Below are 20,072 nucleotides of genomic sequence, written 5' to 3' on the forward strand. Positions count from 1 at the left end.
CTCAACCGGAAGAGGCGTGGCTTCAACCAGAAGAGGCGGGACCTATACATCAAGATTTAAAGGCCCCAGGGCTCCGGCTGTGGCTGGGAGCCCCGGGGCCTTTAAATGACCCCCGAGCTACCAGCTGCAGAGGTGGCTGGGAGCCCCAGAGCTCAGGGGTGCTTTAAAGTGCCCGGGGCTCTGGCCGCCACTACCGCAGCGGAGCTCCGGGCCCTTTAAATCATCGATGGAGCCCTGCTGCCGCTACCCCGGGGCTCTGGCAGCCGGGCTCGGGCTGCGATTTAAAGGGCCCGGGGCTCCAGTGGTGGGGAGCCCCGGGCACTTTAAATTGCTGCCCGAGTCCCGCTGCCGGAGCCCCCGGGGTAGCGGCGGCAGGGTTCCCGTGGGGATTTAAAGGGCCAGGGGCTCTGGCTGCTGCAGGGTGCCCCGGGCCCTTTAAATCGCCAGCCTGGGGAAGCCGGTCTGGATTGGCTTACTTTCACCTCTGCCCTTATACCTTGTACCTGCTAGTTTGTACAAAACATCCTCATCCATTATCCTGTCATTCCCCTCCTTATCTTATGATGTGTCAGTGTGTTCCTGTGCTACCTCTTGGGAATTTGTTTACGTGGTTACTTGAGAACTCTGAGTGTTGTTGTACTGTCCTCACCGGTCAGGAATGTGGTTACTTGGTTATTTGGTGTGTTACTATTGTGCCAAAGCCAACCCTAACTCTGTTTCATAGCCTTTGGTTCACACTGTTAGTTATGTTTAGGGCTCCAGCAAGGCCAATAGATTCAATAAGCAAAAGTCAGGGTCTGAGTCAGGCTGGGATCAGAGACCAGAGATGAGAGGTAGTACCAGGCTGGAATCAGGAGGCAGGAATCGGGGTCAGAGTCAGGCAATAGTTGAAGACCCAAGATCAGAGGTAGTACCAGGCTGGAGTCAGGAGGCAAGAGTCAGGCTGGGATCGGAGACCAGAGATCAGGACACAGGGTGAGGTCTGATGTTGCAGCAGACCAGAAGTCTATGTGATTGCCCAAAAAACTTTCTGGGCCACCCTGGAGGGTTAAATAGGGTGCTTGGCTAATCAGAGGACCTCAGGATACTGTCGTCAGTCTGGGTCCCTTTGGCAGTATGTCCTACAGCACCTACTCCCCACAGTGCTCCCTGGTTGCAGGGCTACATGGTGGCACTGTGGGAATATCCGCTATCCCAAGCTCTCAGAATTCTAGTCCGTGGATCCTGGCAATCAATACCTGGAAGGGGAGGACCTATAATGTGAGCTGGCCAGAGGGCCAAGTCATCATCATTCCACATCCCTGACACCCAGAGGAGGACAGTGGGGCAGAGCTGCTGAACTGCCATCTCATGCTATGAGGGAGTGGTGAGACAACAGTAAGACCCTTGCATATGGCACACATGGGACCATGCCTGGAATACTGCAAGCAGGTCCCATGTCCACATTTGAAAAATTGGAAGGGGGTCAGAAAAGAGCTATAGTACTTATCTGAAGTTTGGAAAACCTCCCTCCCAGTGAAAGGCTTAAGATGCTTTGCCTATTAAGTTTCTCCAAAAGATGATTAAGGGGAAGATATCTGATACTAGAGGGATCTTTAATCTAGCAGAAAAAGGCAGGACAAGACCCAATGGCTGGAAGCTGAAGCCAAACAAATTCAGACTGGAAATAAGGCAGCAAGGGGAATTAACCATTGGAGCAACTTACCGAGGGATGTGATGGGTTCTCCATCACTTGGAGTTGCTCATTCTAGATTGGATGCCTTTCTAAAAGGTCCAGTTTTATCCACTATTTTATTGACCTCTTCAAACAACTCTAATGTAGTGGAGAGGCATGATTTTCCTTTACACAAGTCATGCTGGTCTGAGTCCCTGTCATATTACAAACAGCTAGGTACTTTATCATTCTATCTTCAATTATACTTTCAACCTATATGCTAATTCAGAGCTCGAGTGGCAGTGCTGAAGTGAAACGATGAAGCATATTGTGAAGCTTCATCGTTGAAGCATGTCCTTCCAAACTGTGTTATTCATTTTAGCAAATGGTCACAACTAGTTGTTTCTCTCTCTGGTGGAATCCTAGACGAAGAAGCCCTGCTACCAGCCCCTCAGAATATCTCCATCCTGTCCACCAACATGAAGCACTTCCTGACCTGGAGTCCAGTGACGGTCCCTGGAGAAACTGTGAGATACTCCGTTGAGTTTCAGGGGTAACTCGCCTGTTTTTTCTCCCCTCTCTGGATGCTAGTTAGAAAAAAGCCCTGGATCCCCTGCACATGGCATACATAGGTCTATGCACACTGATGTGGGAGAAATGTGACAGTCCCATCAATAATAATGCAGAAGTGGGAAAATGTTGTTGGCCTCATGAGGAACCTGCCTGCAGCCCAGGCCTTTATAATTAATTGTGTGTTATTTGGATCACAGCAGTGCCCACTATGGGCTAGGCGCTTTCCACACCACTATGGAGACAAAGTCTCTGCCCCAAAGAGCTCACAATCTAGGAAGACAGGCAACAGACAAAGCGGGGGAAGGAACAGAGAAACATACAAGTGAATTTTTTCCCCGGCCGGGAGATTATTTGGAGAAATATATAGGAGGGTTCTGAAGAAACAAAGTCAGTAGAATATTCAGTCACCTTGCTAAAAAGAATCTGTAATGCTAAAAACATCTGCATAGTCACTGCGGCTGCATCACTGAGTTTATTCACTCCAGCTTTCTCATTCACTCCAAGGAGGGGTTTTCTCAAACAGCTTCACACATCTCTCTCACAGATACACTGAAGAATAAGGGAGGCTGAGATACACCCGTATTGCTTCCATCCACTGCCATTATGCCAGCCCCAGGGGTCCCTTCTGATGGCAAACAGTCTCAGGTTGTGTGGTAGGAGGGTTGGGCATCTGATTCCATCCGAGTTTGTCTGCACTTGAATTTTTAGTTTAACAAATATTAATTCGTAATATTGTGAATTCTATTGTAGACAGGGCACAAACATTTGTTTCTAGTTGTGTTTTTAACCCTAAACTGCATGGCTAGCTACAAACATAAGAGTGGTGATAGTGGGTAAGACCAATGTCTATCTAGCCCAGTATCCTGTCTTCCTACAGTGGCCAATGCCAGATGCTTCAAAGAGAATGAACAGAACCGGGCAATCATCAAGTGATCCTTCCTCGGCAATCATCAAGTGGTCCATTAGTGTCCTGTCTGCACCAGAATTTGTGATCATGTAAATTAAAACATGACTAAAAATTCAAGCTTAAACATGTCTCCCAGGGTGAAATTCCCCCTGGGCAGAGCCCAGCACATGGCCTGCGAGCCATTTAAACTCCACTTAAGTTCTCAAATGTGCCTTGTGCTTGTGGCTGTATGCTCTCCCTCTGCAAATGGTGGATGTCACCCTACATGCGCTTCTGGTAACAAAGAAGAAAAACCTGGAGTAGATTTCTGTACCCAGGTGAAGCTGATTCTGATTAGAGTCCTTAGAGGATATGGGATGGTTAAGGGGTGGGGATAGAGGTGTGTTATTTTATCCTGTGTTGTCTTTGTGCTTTTCTTTGCTTTCCCCAGGGAGTATGAAAGAGATTATGCCAATGAGATCTGGATACCCATCAGCGAGTGTTCGCTCATCATTGTGACTCAGTGCAATGTCACAGAGGACATCTCTGCCACCGTGCCCTATAACCTACGTGTGAGGGCAAACCTAGGTTCTCGGGGTTCAAAGTGGAGCACACTAAAAGTTCTCTTCAATCGCATAACGAGTAAGCTCTCTGCCTCCTCCTGACAGTTACATCACCACCGGGGATAAGCAACATAAAATGTGTTCATTTAAAAAAAAATGTTTTCATTGATGTTGAAACAGCAGATCAATTCACACTGTAAGTACAGGGAGTAAATAATAAGTTGCAGTTCTGTTAGTGAATATTTGCATATTAATATCTCATTACTCATACATAACAAAATAGATACTTTTTATTTACTAGTGATCACTTCAATTCACTTTTAATTCTTAAAATCAGTTCATGTCAATAAATGTTATTTTAAAATTAAATTCCTTAAAAAGTAATAATCTTAGAATCATAGAAATGTAGGACTGGACGGGACCTCGATAGGTCATCTTGTTCTGTCCCCTTCACTGATACAGGCCTAGACCATCTCTGACAGGTGTTTGTCAAACCTGTTCTTAAAAACCCTTACTGTCAGGAAGTTTTACCTAATGTCCAACCTAAATCTCCCTTGCTGCTATTTTCACCCATTACTTCTTGTCCTGTTCTCAGTGGTTAAGGAGAACAGTTTATCACCCTTCTCTTTATAACAACCTTTTACGTACTTGACTTATGTCCACCCTCAGTCTTCTCGTCTCCAGACTACTCAAACCCAATTTTTTCAATCTTTCCTTGTAGATCATGTTTTCTAGACCTTTAATCTTTTTTTGGGGGGGGTGGGGGGGGAAGTGGTTTTTTGTTTTGTTTTGCTCTCCTCTGGACTTCCTGCAATTTGTCCACATCTTTCCCAAAGTGCGGTGCCCAGAACTGGACACAGTACTCCAGCTGAGGCCTTATTGGTGCTGAGTAGAGCGGAAGAATTACTTCTCATGTTTTTTTTACTATACTCCTGCTAATACATCCCAGAATGATGTTCGCTTTATTTGCAACAGTATTACATTGTTGGCGCATGTTTAGTTTGTGATCCACTGTCAGGGCCAGCTCTAGCATTTTTGCTGTCCCAAGCAGGAAAAAAAAAAGAAAAAAAAAAAGCCGTGATCGCAAGCTGCGGCAGCTCTACCGCCACTTCATTCTACGGCGGCAATTCGGTGGCAGGTCCTTCGCTCTGAGAGGGAGTGACGACCCCGCCGCCGAACGGCTGGACGTGCCGCCCCCCTCTTCATTGGCCGCCCCAGGCACCTGCTTGCTATGCTAGTGCCTGGAGCCGGCCCTGTCCACTGTAATCCCTGATCCTTCTTTGCAATACTCCTTCGTAGGCAGTCATTTCCTATTTTGTATTTGTGCACTTGATTATTCCTTCCTATGTGTTTGTGACGGGGTGTAACATGCTGGAGGCCTCGCAGTCCTACCCCACCCTGCCCTAGGAAAGGAGCAGTGAAGGTGGGTTCACCAGGCCTGCCTAGAGAGGCTGCAGGGAAGCAGCTAATCAGAGCCCAGCAGGCTCAGTTAAAAGGAGCTTCAGCGGCTGAGCAGGTCATTGCTCTTGTGGACCTGAAGGATGACGGAGTGGAAGGATGGGGAATAGCTCAGTGGTTTGAGCATTGGCCTGCTAAACCCAGGGTTGTGAGTTCAATCCTTGAGGGGGCCATTTAGGAATCTGGGGCACAAATCTGCCTGGGGATTGGTTCTGCTTTGAGCAGGGAGTTTGAATGACCTGAGGTCCCTTCCAACCCTGACATTCTATGAAGGCTGTAAGACTCCACAGGCAAGGAAACTGGGGAGAAAGCCTGCTCCAGCAGGGATAGGACTGGAAGCTCTCCAGGCAAGGAGGCCTGGGAGAGACCCTGCTCAGACAGAGAACCCAAGAAAGTGATGGGATGGAGTGGGAAGCAGTCCAGGGAATGCAGCAGTAGCAACTAGTAAAGAAAGCAGCACGTGGCTGCCCCTTGTTGGGACCCAGAGTAGTGGGTGGGACTGGCTCTCCCCACTGGTGAAGTGGCCAAAGCCCTGAGAAGGGCACAAGTTTCTTTTTGGAGCCTGAGAAAGGGGCTAGAGTATAAACAGGCCCAGAGACAGGCAGAGGATTCAGGGGACCTGGGGCAAAGCAATTTTTCTTCCATAAAAAAAAGTTGCAATACTATAGAATACTATATTCTCGTGGGGGGGCCCCTGTGGGGCCCGGGGCAAATTACCCCACTTGCCTCCCCCCCCCAGGTGGCCCTGGAGACAGGGCTGAAGACCTCAGAGAAGGCCAACCATTTGTTGGACTGTTACCCCAGCAGGAGTTCCTTCATACATTTAGACTATGTGTGGCTTAGCTGGAGAGTAATTGCCGACAGGGGGCACTGTGAGCAGAGAAAGGGTGCAGGTTCACACCCGGCTGACAGGAGGCACTCATGAGAGGTGGGTGGCCCTCGTCATGGTGTAGTACTTTGCATTTGTCCTTATTGAATTTCATCCTATTTATCAACTTATTTATTAATATTAACACATATCCAGAAATTACTGGTGGCTCACCTCAGGGTGCAAGTTGCAGGGAATGTGTGTGTGCAAAGGCAACTCAAAGGTCATCTCTGCACTGCCCCGATACTACACTTAGCAACCCTCGCCGTAACTTAAATATGTGTATGTTTCAGTATTTAGTAGTAGGGAGTCCAAACTTTGTTCCTATAATACTGCAAACATGGAAGGCTTAATTCCAGAACTGTGGCAAGCCTTGATTATCACAATAGCCATGAAACAAGAGTCATTTACAGCAGTGTTACACACAAAGCTGCAAGAATAAAAATCAACTAGAGCATGCAGGAAACAGACTGCCTGATTTCCCCCCACTATCCCCACACCTCAATGGGAGCTGCAGGGTTCAGCACTTTGGAAAATCAGGCCAATAGAAACCAATGTCAGAGAAAAGAGTTTCAAAGCGTGTGTTCTGGGCCTTTGGACAGAGTTAGCACCCCTTGCCCAGAAGAACCAGTCTGGTCTGGTTTCTCAGCACCCTCTGCCCTACCTGGTTGTTATTGCTTGGATGGGGCCTTCAAACAAAACAGTTCCTCCCCCACACAGAAAAAATTTCAAGTTTGTGCAACTCAGCTATTGCTAAATGCCTCAACCTGATAGAATAAAATCCACCCTGGCCCAAGGGGCTGCTACTATCTTTAGAAACAAAGCAGGTAGAGAGGGAGGAAGATCAAGCGAAACCGCCTCAGTGAAGCAATTGGCTGCCAATACAGTTCAAGGGGAGTCCCAAAAGGGAGCATTTCCTGCCTCTCTACCAGTCTGGGAAGGGGGGTTTCAGGGTTGCCTTTGATGGTGGTAATAGTGCTGCTTCTGTGTTGATAGCTTTCCTCACCCCACCTGTGATGGAAGTCTCTGCTGACGGGTATCACTTACTGGTGAAGCTGGAAGACCTGGGGCCAGCCTTTCAATTCCACATATTCTATTGGAGGAAGGGCCAGGAAAGGGTGAGTTTTGCCCTTGCTCTCAGGTGAGACTGGAGAGCACTGCATGGCTTAGAATGAAAGCACATGGGATATTTTTCTGAGCACAGCATCCCTCTGCTCTCTCTAGTCCCCTGCTATAGCATGTAGCAGCTACGATCATAAGCTTATTATGGTGTATGTAACTGGAAAGAAAGTCCCTGTCCAAGGCAGCCGCCATTTTGTGTTTCACTTCTCATGCAGGAAGTCACAGAGCAAGTCTCTAAGTTTAAGCACATTGCAGAATTACAATTAAAATAACCACAGAGTCAAGATGTCTGCCCTTCTGCCAGGTCTGATTGACCTGCCCCTTGCCTGGACAGGCCATGGTTCATAGATTCCCAGGCTGGAAAAGACATTGCTTTCATCTAGTCTGACCTCCTGCATAACACAGGCCAGAGAACTGCCCCAAAATAATTCCTAGAGCAGATCTTTTTAGAAAAACATCTAAACCTGATTTAGTGATGGAGAATCCACCAAGACCCTTGGTAAGTTGTTCCAATAGTTAATTACCCTCACTATCAAACTTACGCCTTTTTTTCCAGTCCTAATTTGTCTAGCTTCATCTTCCTCCAGCCATTGGGTTGTATTATATTTTTCTCTGCTAGATTGAAGGACCCATTATTAAATATTTGTTCCCTAAATAGAAACTTAAACTCTTTCAAGTCACTCCTTAATCTTCTCTTTAAGCTAAGTAGATACAGCTGCTTGAGTCGATCACTATAAGGCATTTTTTCTAATCTTCTAATCATTCTCGTGGCTCTTCTCTGAATCCTCTTCAATTTATCAACATCCTTCTTCATTTGTGGATGCCAGAGCTGGATGCAGTATTCCAGCAGCGGTCATGCCAGAGCCAAACACAAAAATAAAATAACCTCTCCAGATTCCCCTGTTCATGCATCTCAGGATTGCATTAGCCCTTTTGGCCACAGTGTCACACTGGGAGCTCATATTCAGCTGACTACCCAAAATCACCCTCAAATCTCTTTCAGGGTCACTGCTTTCCAGGGTAGAGTCCCCCTATCCTGTACATATGGCCGACATTCTGTGTCCCTAGATGTATACATTCACATTTAGCCATATTAAAACATATATTGTTTGCTTGCGTCTAGTTTACCAAGCGATCCAGATTGCTCTGAATTAGTGACCTGTCCTCGTCATTATTTACCACTCTGCCAATTTTTGTCTCATCTGCAAACTTCATCAGTGATGACTTTGTTTTCTTCCAGGTCACTGATAAAAATGTTGGCTAGTGTAGGGCCAAGGACTGATCCCCCTTGGGCCCCACTGGAAACACACCCACTTAGACGCAGACTTTAAGGCCAGAAGGGACCATGATGATCATCTAGTCCAGTGGTTTTCAAACTTTTTTTCTGGTGACCTAGTTGAAGAAAATTGTTGATGCCCACGACCCAACAGAGCTGGGGATGAGGGATTCGGGGTGTGGGAGGGGCTCAGGGTTGGGGTGCGGGCTCTGGGGTGGGGCCAGGAATGAGGGGTTCAGGGTGTGGGAGGGGGCTCAGGGCTGGGGCAGGGGCTTGGGGTGTGGGAGGGGGTCAGGGCTCTGGGGTGGGAGTACAGGCTCTGGGGTGGGGTCAGGGATGAGGGGTTTGGGCTGCAGGAAAGGGCTCCAGGTTTGAGGGAGGCAAAGGGCTGGGGCAGGGGATTGGAGTGCAGGGTTGGGGCACAGGCTTACATCCGGCGGTTCCCGGTCAGCGGTGCAGCCGGGGTGCAGAGGCAGGCTTCCCACCTGTCCTGGCACCACAGACCGCGCTGCGCCCTGGAAACAGCCAGCAGCAGGTCTGCCTCCTAGGCGGAGGTGCGCAAGCAGCTGCGCAAGGCTCTCGCCCACAGGCCCCCCCCCCCGGCGCCCATTTGTCGGGAACCAGCCAATGGGAGTGCAGAGCCGGTGCTTTGGGCGGGGGCAGCATGTGGGGCCCTCTGGCCCCCCCGCCTAGGAGCCACACCTGCGCAGTGTCAGAACAGGTAGGAACTAGCCTGCCTTAGCTGGGCAGCACCACCGCTGGGACTTTTAACGGCCCATTCGGCGGTGCTGACCAGAGCCGCCACGACCCAGTGCCTTACATTCTGCGACCCAGTACTGGCTCGCGACCCACAGTTTGAAAACCACTGATCTAGTCTGACCTCCTGCCCATCGCAGGCCACAGAACTTCACTAACCCACTCCTGTGATAGACCCCAACCTCTGGCTGAACTACTGAAGTCCTCAAATCATGGTTTGAAGACTTCAAGTTACAGAGAAACCACTCTTTACTCTAGTTTAAACCAGCAAGTGACCCGTGCCCCATGGTGCAGAGGAAGGTGAAAACCCCTGAGGGTCTCTGCGAATCTGACCTGTGGAAAATTCCTTCCCGACCCCAAAGATGATGATCAGTTACTCAGAGCGTGTGGGCAAGACCCACCAGACAGATCCCTGGGAAAGAACTGTCTATAGTAACTCGGAACCCTCCCTCTCCCATCTTCAGCCAATGGCGATATTTACTAATAGCAGTTGCAGATGGGCCACATGCCATTGTAGGCGACCTCATCATACCATTCCCTCCGTAAACTTAGCAAACTCAGTCTGAAAACAAGTTACATTTTTTGCTCCCACTGCTCCCCTTGGAAGGCTGTTCCAGAACTTCACTCCTCTAATGGCTAAAAACCTTCTTTTATTTTCAAGCCTAAACTTTTTGATCGCCAGTTCATATCCATTTGTTCTTGTGCCAACATTGGCCCTTAATTCCTCTCCCTCTGTTCTATTTATAGAGAGCACAGCCTTCATTTAGTTAGGCTAAACAAGCCAAGATCCTTAAGTCTCCTCTTGTAAAGTAGGTTCTCCATTCCTCTGATCATTCTAATAACCCTTCTCTGTACCTCTTCCAGTCTGAATTCATCTTTCTTAAACATGGAGGGGTCAGAAGTGTGCACAGTATTCCAGATGAGGTCTCACCAGTGCCTTGTATAATGGCAGTAACACTTTCCTATCTCTTTCCCAACCTCCTTTTACTACACATCCCTGATTCATCTCCAGAGCAGGCCCCTCCTGTGCATTGAATGATGCAGGGGTCCTGTGGAAAAAATTTTCAACTAGCAATAATCACGCCTCAGAATAACTTCATTAGCTATGATACTGCCACTGCGCAAAGATTGTGGCTTTGTCTACATGGCAAAGCTACACCCATTTAACTACAGGTAGGGTTTTAAATTAATTTAATCCCTTGCAAACCTATGTGTGGATGTACTGACTTTGGTTTACATCAGACTTATTTCAGTTTATCTTAAATTAATTAGGACTCATTTAAGCAAATGTACTTGATTTAAACAGGAATAAAACCAACCACACAGGGGTTTGAACCAGTTTAACAATGTTGATTTTAAAAACCCAATTTAAATTAAACCAAAGCAACTTTCCCATGTAAATAAAACATAATGCATTCACACAAGTGGGCAGGACTGAGGTTGAATGGGCAACTCTAAGTCTGGCACTTCCTACCTTCTGACTTTGCAATCTTAATAACCTTCTTTCAACACAATGTTTTATAAATAACTTCATAGGTTTAAAATAATAAAATAAAAAACAATCTTATGTTCAGTTATAAAACTCCCCCCGCACACACATCCTAAATGTAACATGAGCAGGCTGTGAGCCATGCAGCTTAGCACTGATACGTACTACTTGAGCTGAAGGATTACTTATGTTAACTGGTAGCAAGAGAAGCCTCATATCCGCTATGGACCAGCCACTAGAGGATTATGTGTAACTCACTGAAACAGCATTTTACATATGCAGGAGTTCTGCATTTTACAGACAGAATACCCAAGCACATAATTTGGCATAGTCATCATTCTCAGAGACAGTGTAGCTAAATGGCTGAGACATACATCTGTCATATTAGAAGCCTGGGTTCTGTTCACAGCTCTACCAGAAACGAGCTTGTGCCCCATGTTAACTATTGCTTTGCTAAAACGTGTGGAGGCTAATATTTGTCTTCCTCTTAGAATGGGAATATGTGAGGACTTATAATAAGGGCTGTGTATTACAGAGAAGTATTAACGATACTTAGTAGAGGAGATGTGACTAGACCACAAAGTGTCCTGGCTCCCAGCCCAATGCACCTTCCCCTAGAGAAAGGTATTTTGTGTCCTGTTTGTAATTCTGTGCAGATTGAATGTATATGACACAGGAGGCTCAGCAGGGCCTGCTGGGAGCATGCACGTTGCATCTGGAATATTCACAGAATTAAAAGCAACTAGCAAAATGTGTGTTTATACAGCTTCCTCTACTGGCTGGCACACATAAGATAACAACCCACTATTGCTATTAGTTAGCAGAGTCCCTCCTGTAGCTTAAATAATAGCAGTGTGCTGTGGGTTCACACCCATTCAGTGGTTCATTACCGTTGCAAATGATGGAATTCCTTAGTTTTTTTTACAAAAATGAAAAACTAATGAATTTCCAGGCAAAGCAAATATGTTAAGCCTGCCTGTCAGCAGTGTGATGAATGTGTGACAAAAACCTGAAATGAGGGACACAACTGAAAATGGAATGCTGTAGGCTCCTTCCCTTAGCGGAAACAACTGTCTCTCTAACCTCTGTTGCAATTCTGCATCTCAGATGTAAATAAAGTAAGGGGCTCCCAAGACTGTGGAGTGGAGGGAACTTTAGTCCAGAGTGGGGGGCAGAGTAGAGGTTTGTCTGCCACTGCACTCTCTCCCCGCCCTCATTCATTCCTTCTCTCCCCTGTACCTCTCGTTCACCATGTGTGAGAGCTTCTTCCTCTCACCCACAGGCCCTGGCCAATGAGTTCTCACACATTTAATAGACGGGGCAGGGGCGTGGCATTCGAGCAGGAGCATGGGGTCACAGAGTTCTTCCTGCCTTCCCCTGCACCCAGGGTCACCTGCCTAGGGCTCTAGGCCCCGTGGCCTCCCCTCCCTTCCCCCTGCACACGGAGATGCCTTCACAACCTCCTGACACAGGCACTCGCTCCAATCAGGCCTCTGTTTGCCCTTGGTTTATAGTGCCTTTCATCCCATCCCTTCTACCCCGGTGGCTGTCCAGTCTCACTCTGCTGCCCATCCCCTAACTTCCCCCTCCATTTTCCCTTTCTATCTCTTGGCTTCTCAGTTCCCACTCCCTTCTCCCCATTCCTCTCTGGCTCCCCCAGCCCTTTCTTCCCACAGCCTGCAATCAGGCCAGCATTGACCACAAGCCTGCTGCTCTCACTGGGCCCTGGACTCTGACGTGCTTGTCATTGCCTCTGGCAGGTGCACAAGAAGACTGTGAAGGAGATCAGCTCTGTGGTGCATCTGGACACCATAGAGGCAGGAGCTGAGTACTGTGTGAAAGCCCAGACCTACGTAGAGGCCATCAACAGGAGCAGCAACTTCAGCCAGACGCAGTGTGTTCATGGGCCAGGTGATGACCGGACTTCCTCGCCAGTAGTGTCAGAGGAAGCACGGTGCAGTGACTATGCAGCTGCCCAGTCTGCCAGCATCTCTCCTCTTCGCTTCTGCCTGCTGTCTCTTGCCCTGTACAAAGCCTGCTGCAACTGTTTCCTCGGGGGGGGGGGGGGGGGAAGAGAATCACCCCTGCGCTGGCTGGGTAGTTTTTGATTCTTTTGGACCTCATGGCTCCCATTGGGGTCAATGAGAAGGACAGGCCCTGCATTTCTCTCAGGATCTGTAATTGTGTCTCTTGCCCTCAAAGGCTCTCTGCTGAAGTCCTCCTTCCTTCCTTTGTCTCTAGATGGTGGCAGATCTATATGGATGACGACTGCCTTGGTGTCCTTCGTGGGATTTGTTGTAGGTGTCTTGGCCCTGCCTTTCCTTGCCTGGAAAATGAGTCAAATCTTCCAGTATTCCTGCTGTCCAGTCGTTGTCCTACCAGACACCCTGGTAATTTCTTTGTCTTCCTTGTTATTCCTGGGATGCTGTATATTTACAGGGAGGAAGAGACTGATTGAGTGAGTGGATGTTGCTCCTTCCAAGTGGAGCTGAAATCCAGAGGGGAATGATTGGCACATTTTCAAACACAGCTGCCTGAAGCTAAGTGCCTAAACCTCAATTTAGGCACCTCAGCAAGTGGCCTGGTTTTTAGGGCATCCGAGCACTGACTCAAAGTGCAGAGTCTCAGCAGCTCTCAGAATGAGACCACTTGTTTAAGCCCCTACCTATGGACATGGGTGGCCAGCATAGGGCCCCTGCGTTAGAAATGTTGGCCTGTTTTGCTTTCCTAAGTGGAGCCCTGAGCTGAGAGATGACAGCCAGGCATCCTGAGCATGCTCCCCTCCTGTTTGGGCCAATGGGGAGGGGTTCAGCCTCCTGGAGAGCCCGGTCTGCTGTAGTGTCATGCAGAGGGCTACAGCCGTGGAGGGCCCGATGCAGCAAAAGCAAACAGTGTTACGTATTCAGGGGAGTATGAAAGTATTTCGAAGCCAAACAGTCCTTCCAGCGTGAAGGAGAAGGCTATTTCCCTGCACACCTATTCCCACCCTGCGTTCTCAGAAGCCCAGTCATCCCCAAGCTGCTGCCCCTCCCCCATGTGACTGTCCCCACAAACCCCTGTTGGGGTTGCCCCCTTTCTCCTCCTGTTTTGACGCTCCCCATTTGAGTGCCTCATCCCTTCCCTCCATCCTTGCTGCATGGCTGGGTAATGAGCTGCAGGTTCCTTGTGCTGGAGGCACGTGCAGCATAGCCCTGGTCTGCACTTTTTCTGGCTGTCCTGGGCTCTGCACTAATACCAGCAGCAACCAGAGCTGGGCTCCACTGGGTCGTGTCCCTCCAGGAAAAGTGTACTGGGCCGGAAAGCGTGCTAACAAACACACTGTGTGGTACCCCTAGGGCAGGTTTGCAGATATCACGGGTGTAGGGTTACCAACTTTCTAATTGCACAAAACCAAACACCCTTGCCCCACCCCTTCCATGAGGCTCTGCCCCTGCCCCACCCCTTCTCTAAAGCCCCACTCCCTGCTCACTCCATCCCCCCTCCCTCTGTTGCTCGCTTCCCCCCAACCCCCAAACTTCATACTGGAGGTCTGCTCACAGGGCAGAGCTTGGGTGTGGAATGTGATAAGTTCTGTGCTGCTCCCAGCTTCTGCCCTTGGGGAAGGGAGTTTGTTTATAAACAGAGACAGGGTGATTAAGATAATTTAATGACAAGCCTTTTGTTAAGGATGATCTTGAAAGTATTGCCAGGCACTCCAGTTAAAAGATAGGAAACAAAGGGTAGGAATAAATGGTCAGTTTTCAGAATGGAGAGAGGTAAATAGTGGTGTCCCCCAGGGGTCTGTATTGGGACGAGTCCTATTCAACGTATTCATAAATGATCTGGAAAAAGAGGTAAACAGTGAGGTGGCAAAATTTGCAGATGATATAAAATTACTCAAGATAGTTATGTCCAAAACAGACTGCAAAGAGTTACAAAGGGATCTCACAAAACTGGGTGACTGGGCAACAAAATGGCAAATGAAATTCAATGTTAAATGCAAAGTAATGCACATGACAAAATATAATCCCAACTATACCTACAAAATGATGGGATCTAAATTAGCTGCTACCCATCAAAAAAAGAGATCTTGGAGTCATTGGCAGTACTCTGGAAGCACTATGTTTCCAGAGTACTGCAAATTTATAAGAATCCTTCTCACTGTGTCTGTATCGTCCTGAACTGCGGAACACTCATTCTCCAGCTTCAGAAGACTTTAAAATTATCTCCAGTCATCAATGGGACAGACACAACTGAATAATGTAGCTGTCCTTAACGTGCAGCAAGACCATACCAGGGAACTAGATGTAAATAAGATTGCTGACAGTTTCATCCAGAAAGCTACAGTGAGATGTCATGTGTTTAAACTGGGACGTTAGTGAAGCCAGCTTGTAGGTGATTGCAATGATTTTAATATACTGTAATGATAATGGAATTATGTAGTTCATAATTTAATCATTATTAAAATAGTGAAGATACCAGTGATAGACACACATTCAATAACTAGAATATGAAAGAAGTGTATACATATGCTGAAAATAGCCTCCCCCCAAAACTGTCAGAGCGTCTCTCCCCTTCCCCCCAAACATACACTGCTTCAAAAGCACCCGCCGGCAAAAACAAAAGTCACCACCTGTGGATTTCAGCACCCTAGACGGGCAAGAATGTCTGACAAGCTGCTTTCAAGCACGTCATCCTCCCCTGTTCTGCCTCTCCTGTGCGCCCGCATTTGTTGCGTTTCTCTTTGCAGGGAGAGAATCAGCCAGTGAGGGATAGCTCTTCCCCCACTTACTCCGAGGGGGGATTTCCTAGGCTGGAAACTAGTCCCCTTTGCAGGCTGTTAAAGCCTATCCCCTAGGGAGTCCCAGCCTCAGCTGTCATGGCCTAGACAGCCGTACTTTGCCCATAGAGGCTCCCCCAGCAGACAGGGAAATGCTCTGCGCAGGGAGTGGATCAGATACCCATAGATACCCATGGTGCTGATCCTACCCGGAGCCACTGCTTTGCTTTTGCTGCTCCTGTTGGCCAGGTTGAGGGCTTAGGTCTGTAATCCTCACGTCAGGAGCAGGCTGGCTGCTGGAGTTGGGAAACCCACATTACTCACCAAGGCTGGCTCGGGGTGCCCCCCCACTGCAGATGAAGCCAGTAACAGTCACGTGTACCCCAAGTCATTTAGGTACCTTTGAAAACCCCACCCCAAATGACCTGAGGGCAGGGCCGGCTCCAGGGTTTTTGCCACCCCAAGCAGCGGAAAAAAAAAAAAAGCCGTGATCGGCGGCAGCTCCACTATGCTGCTTTCTTCTTCGGCGGCAATTCGGCAGCAGGTCCTTCCCTCCTAGAGGGACCGAGGGACCCGCCGCCAAATTGCCGCCGAAGAGCCCGACTTGCCGCCCTTCCCCTTGGCCGCCACAAGCACCTGCTTGCTGAGCTGGTGCCTGGAGCCGGCCCTGCCTGAGGGCCATAATCCCCTGGGATGGGGGGATTCCTTCAAACAGGCTGAAGGGAATCAACAGGAGACATGGGATTCTATTAAGAAAAGGATAACTCCGTCTGTCTAGTAGGAGATGCTTCTTGGCAGCCTGAAGCTTTGGAGCTGTCTCCCAAAGGAAGCAGGTGGCTTCGGACACTGCACGTAAGACTGAAGAAAGCATTGGATACCATACCTTGGGGAATGACTCTGCAAGGGTGGCCCAAGGTTAATTAAATGACCTCTAGCTTCTCTGGGTCCCTGCTGAATGAGAAGAAAGCAAGTTTCTGGGGCTGCTGGGCCCTGCAGAGCTGGGGCTCTGGGGAGTTATGCCAGACAAGGCAAGAAGGGCCTTGGAGGGCAAGCAAAATGTAGGGAGAAAAGGGTTTTTGGCTCCAAAATGCCCCTGCAGGACAATACGACGTCAGCACAGGCTGCCCAGATGCTTTGCATGTCTTTGTTTTTACAGAAAGTAACTGAGTCCCCCGCGATGCTAATACACTGCAGGAGTGAGGAGACTGAATGTTGTGACGTGGCTGTGCATGTGATTCCCCCCGAAGAGATCCTCCGACTGTGGATTCAGGACGCACTTTAAAGCTGCCCAGAGATAATCAACCCTGTAGAAAACCATCTATGAACAGATCTAGCAGATTGTGCACTGGGAGCCTGTACACAGCTCCCACAGACTCAGGGTATGTCTACCCAGAGGGATCAATGGGAAGCTTTTTGATGTACGTCTGGTAACTCACAGGACACAGTCGCACCAACGGTGTGCACACGGGACTCCAGTTCTGTTTTCAATTCCCATTCTTGTGACCCTGGGAGTCCCTTAAGGCCAACTGGCATAGGGCCCTCATACTATAACTCACATCAAGCCTCACACACTCATTGCCTCAACATACTGTTGTCACAATATATGCATCTCAAAGGTATCATGTAAGGTATCATATGTAAACTGGTGACACACTGGTCCCCACAAAAATCATTGATGTATGTGTGGGTTGAGTACAGAGAGTTATAGATGTATGCTGGAAATATGTTCGTAAAATGTGTTTGGGAGGCAGACCATAAAACCAGACTGCCCTAGATAAAGGAATGTGTATTTACCAGTCTGACTAGCTTGGTCATAGGCAGAGGATAATGGAAGAACAAAGCCATCAAGTTAAATAGGTGGGGGAGAAGACTGTTTAACGATCACAATGGGGGACCAAATCTACACCCCAGGAAACCTTCCTGACTCTTGAGGCTGAGACAATGGACTTTGAGTAATAGAAGGGGAGCAAAAAGACATTTTAGTGATCCATCACAGAGGAGACAAAGGGTACAGCACCCTTGGAGTCTGTGAAAGTTGGATCTCCCTAGTCTGAAAGGCTAGGAATGCTGGTACCTACATCAAGTTAAGAAGAATTAAGAATGTAACTTTTAAAGATTATGTTCTAGTCATTAGAAAGCATGTTTTATTTTGTTTGTAACCAGACTTGTCTTGTCCGCCAGGGAGAGCGGCAGAACATGCCGGGCGGGGGCAGGCGCAGTGGGAGGACAAAGTGCCCCCGCGCAGGTAACATGGGGCGGGGAGAGTGCGGTGGCCCTGGGCTGGGGTGGGGGAGACATGTGACCTGCCCTTTAGATTGTGCCCCCCCCCACTATGGGGAGGCACCAGTTGTATATGGGGCGCCCTCGGGGGAGGGGGCAGAACAGGGGTGGGAAGAGGTGGGGCGGGGATGGGACATTGGGGGAAGGAGCCTAGTATGGAGAGGGGGGTCGAGCACCCCCTAGGAAATCTGGAAGTCGGCGCCTGTGCTCCTAGGCATGTGCGGGATGGTACCGGCGGTGGCGAAGGCAGCCGGGTGGGCATGTTGAAGCCCTGGCCGTGCCAGAAGAGTGTGCCCTGCAGCGCAGCCGGCAGCTCACTGGACTCCAGCGGGGGCCCATTGACGGTTCTGCCCTGGGACCCGGAATTGCTGTCGGCGGGCCTGAAGAAAGACTGGACACTGCAGAGAGGCATTTCTGGGGCACTCAGGAACTGGGATTCTCTGTTACCTGCAAGGCAAGGTTTATACTAGCAGAGTCTTGAAGTCATCTGGGGAGTCCCTCTCCATTAGTGCCCTGGTGAGCCAAGATTCTACCTCAAGTTCCCAGGCCACATCTACTAAGAGACCCCGTCATCTGTCACTATCTAGGTGTCAATGTCAATCTGACAGGGGCAGGAAAGAGCACCACTTCAGGGAGGTGACAAGGCACAGTCATCTTCTCCAGTGCCTATGAAGCCAAAACACAAGTGTCATCAAACTTCTGACTCATCTTTGGGCTCAGCTTCCTAAGGGCCAAAAGCCTGATACACCTCCTTGGATGCCGCAGTATTGTTTACCAAGAGAGTGCCAGCAGTACTTACGGAGTCTATGGACCATGTGTCAGTACCAGTTTTTCAGAACCAATTTTGGCACTGGGTGCCTTGGTACTTACAGCCCTGGTACTGAGTGCCTGAGTACTCAAATCCTCAATAGCTACTACCTTCAGACTCGCCATCTCTGAACTGTGTTCCTTGATACCCTGTATCTTGGCATTGGCTATCTTAATACCCAAAGCGTACATGATACCAAGTAATTTAACTGTGGGCCCAGTATCAGAGTCATCTCTGCTTGAGAAATTGAGAATGATACTGCCCTTAGTCCAAGCCACCAGCTTCTGAGGGCTTCTCTACACAACAAAGTTAAGTCAGCTTAACTACATTGCTCAGGGCTGTGAAAAAATTAATGTCCTGGGTGATGTAATTAAGCCTACCTAAGCCCTGGTGTAGACACTGCAAAGTCACCAGGAGAATTCTTCTGGTGATGGAAGGTCCAGTGATGGAAGGACCTCTTCCATTGCTGTAGTGTCTACACTATAGCAGCAATGCAAACTTTTTATATCCAAGATGACACCCTATGGAGCCTGCCTTTTTTAGTAGCCATCACATCAGCTCAAAGGGTAGGGCTGATTCAGGCCCTCATGGCAGGCTCCTCGTACAGTGTTTCATAAGGACAGGATCACTCTCAGGCCTCATCCCGATGTCCTGCCCAAAGTTGATTTAAAATTCCATGTAAACCAATTTATCTAACCTCACTTAACCTTGGGGGGAGCTACACTTCACACACTTGATGTAGTAAGAACCCTGTCTTTTTACACCGACGAGACCAAACCATTCAAAACACCCCCCGACTGTCTGGGCGTTGCAGAGATGGTGAAGGGTCAGGCAATATCCTCAGAGCTTATCTAAGTGGGTCTCCAACTGTATAAGGACGTGTTACAAGTTAGCCAGGGTACACGCACCTAGCCATAGCAGAGCTCATTCCACTAGCGCTCAGGCAGCCTCTGCTGCCTGTTTGAAGATAGCACCTCTTGCTGAAAGCTGCTGGGCAGTGAAGCAGAATTCAATCCACAGCTTTGAGTCACGATTCTTTGGCAGAGGCTTCTAGTTCAGATACCCACTTTGGTAGGGCTGTCCTGCATTGTTTAAGAAGGACTTCTGCTACCAACCTCCAAGCAAACAGGTACCTGGCAATTTGTTAGACACCAAGAGTGGAATCTGTGTGGACCATCATTTGAAGAAGAAAGCATGGTAATTTATCTTACAGTAACTTTCGAGATGTGTTGTCCACATGGATTCCAGGACCCACCTTCCTTCCTTGCTGTTACGGAGTCCTACTCCTCTGGGATTCTGGATTGGCAAAGGAACTGAGGGATGGTTGGGCCCATCCCACCCTTTATGCCATCAGATGGGTGTGCGTGGGAGGACATCTATGGTACAGGCATGGCCCCAACAGACTCTGCTGACAAAAAGGATCTGAACTTGTATGCGTGAGCTCCATGCACACCAAGAGTGTGAAGACAACACATCTTAAAGAACCACAGTTACTGTAAGGTAAATAGCAACAGAGGGTCCTGTGGCACCTTTAAGACTAACAGAAGTATTGGGAGCATAAGCTTTCATGGGTAAGAACC

At 48.6% G+C, this 20,072-nt stretch overlaps 1 protein-coding gene and 1 pseudogene across 1 annotated transcript in view; one reads left to right on the top strand and one right to left on the bottom strand.

Moving 5' to 3' along the window:
• IL20RB (interleukin 20 receptor subunit beta) overlaps positions 1-16,686 on the top strand; it is a 31,220-nt gene extending 14,534 nt beyond the window's left edge. Inside the window, exons 2-7 of the mRNA XM_024199106.2 lie at positions 2,081-2,207; positions 3,565-3,755; positions 6,999-7,120; positions 12,406-12,556; positions 12,887-13,035; positions 16,561-16,686. Coding sequence (XP_024054874.2) covers positions 2,081-2,207; positions 3,565-3,755; positions 6,999-7,120; positions 12,406-12,556; positions 12,887-13,035; positions 16,561-16,686 — 866 coding nt within the window. The remainder of the gene's footprint in view (positions 1-2,080; positions 2,208-3,564; positions 3,756-6,998; positions 7,121-12,405; positions 12,557-12,886; positions 13,036-16,560) is intronic.
• LOC112106060 lies at positions 10,131-10,285 on the bottom strand (annotated as a pseudogene).
• Positions 16,687-20,072: the final 3,386 nt, after the last annotated feature.

This window comes from Terrapene carolina, unplaced genomic scaffold (assembly GCF_002925995.2).
Source record: "Terrapene carolina triunguis isolate 2854851 unplaced genomic scaffold, T_m_triunguis-2.0 Scaffold93, whole genome shotgun sequence".
Classification (NCBI taxonomy): Eukaryota; Metazoa; Chordata; order Testudines; family Emydidae; genus Terrapene; species Terrapene triunguis.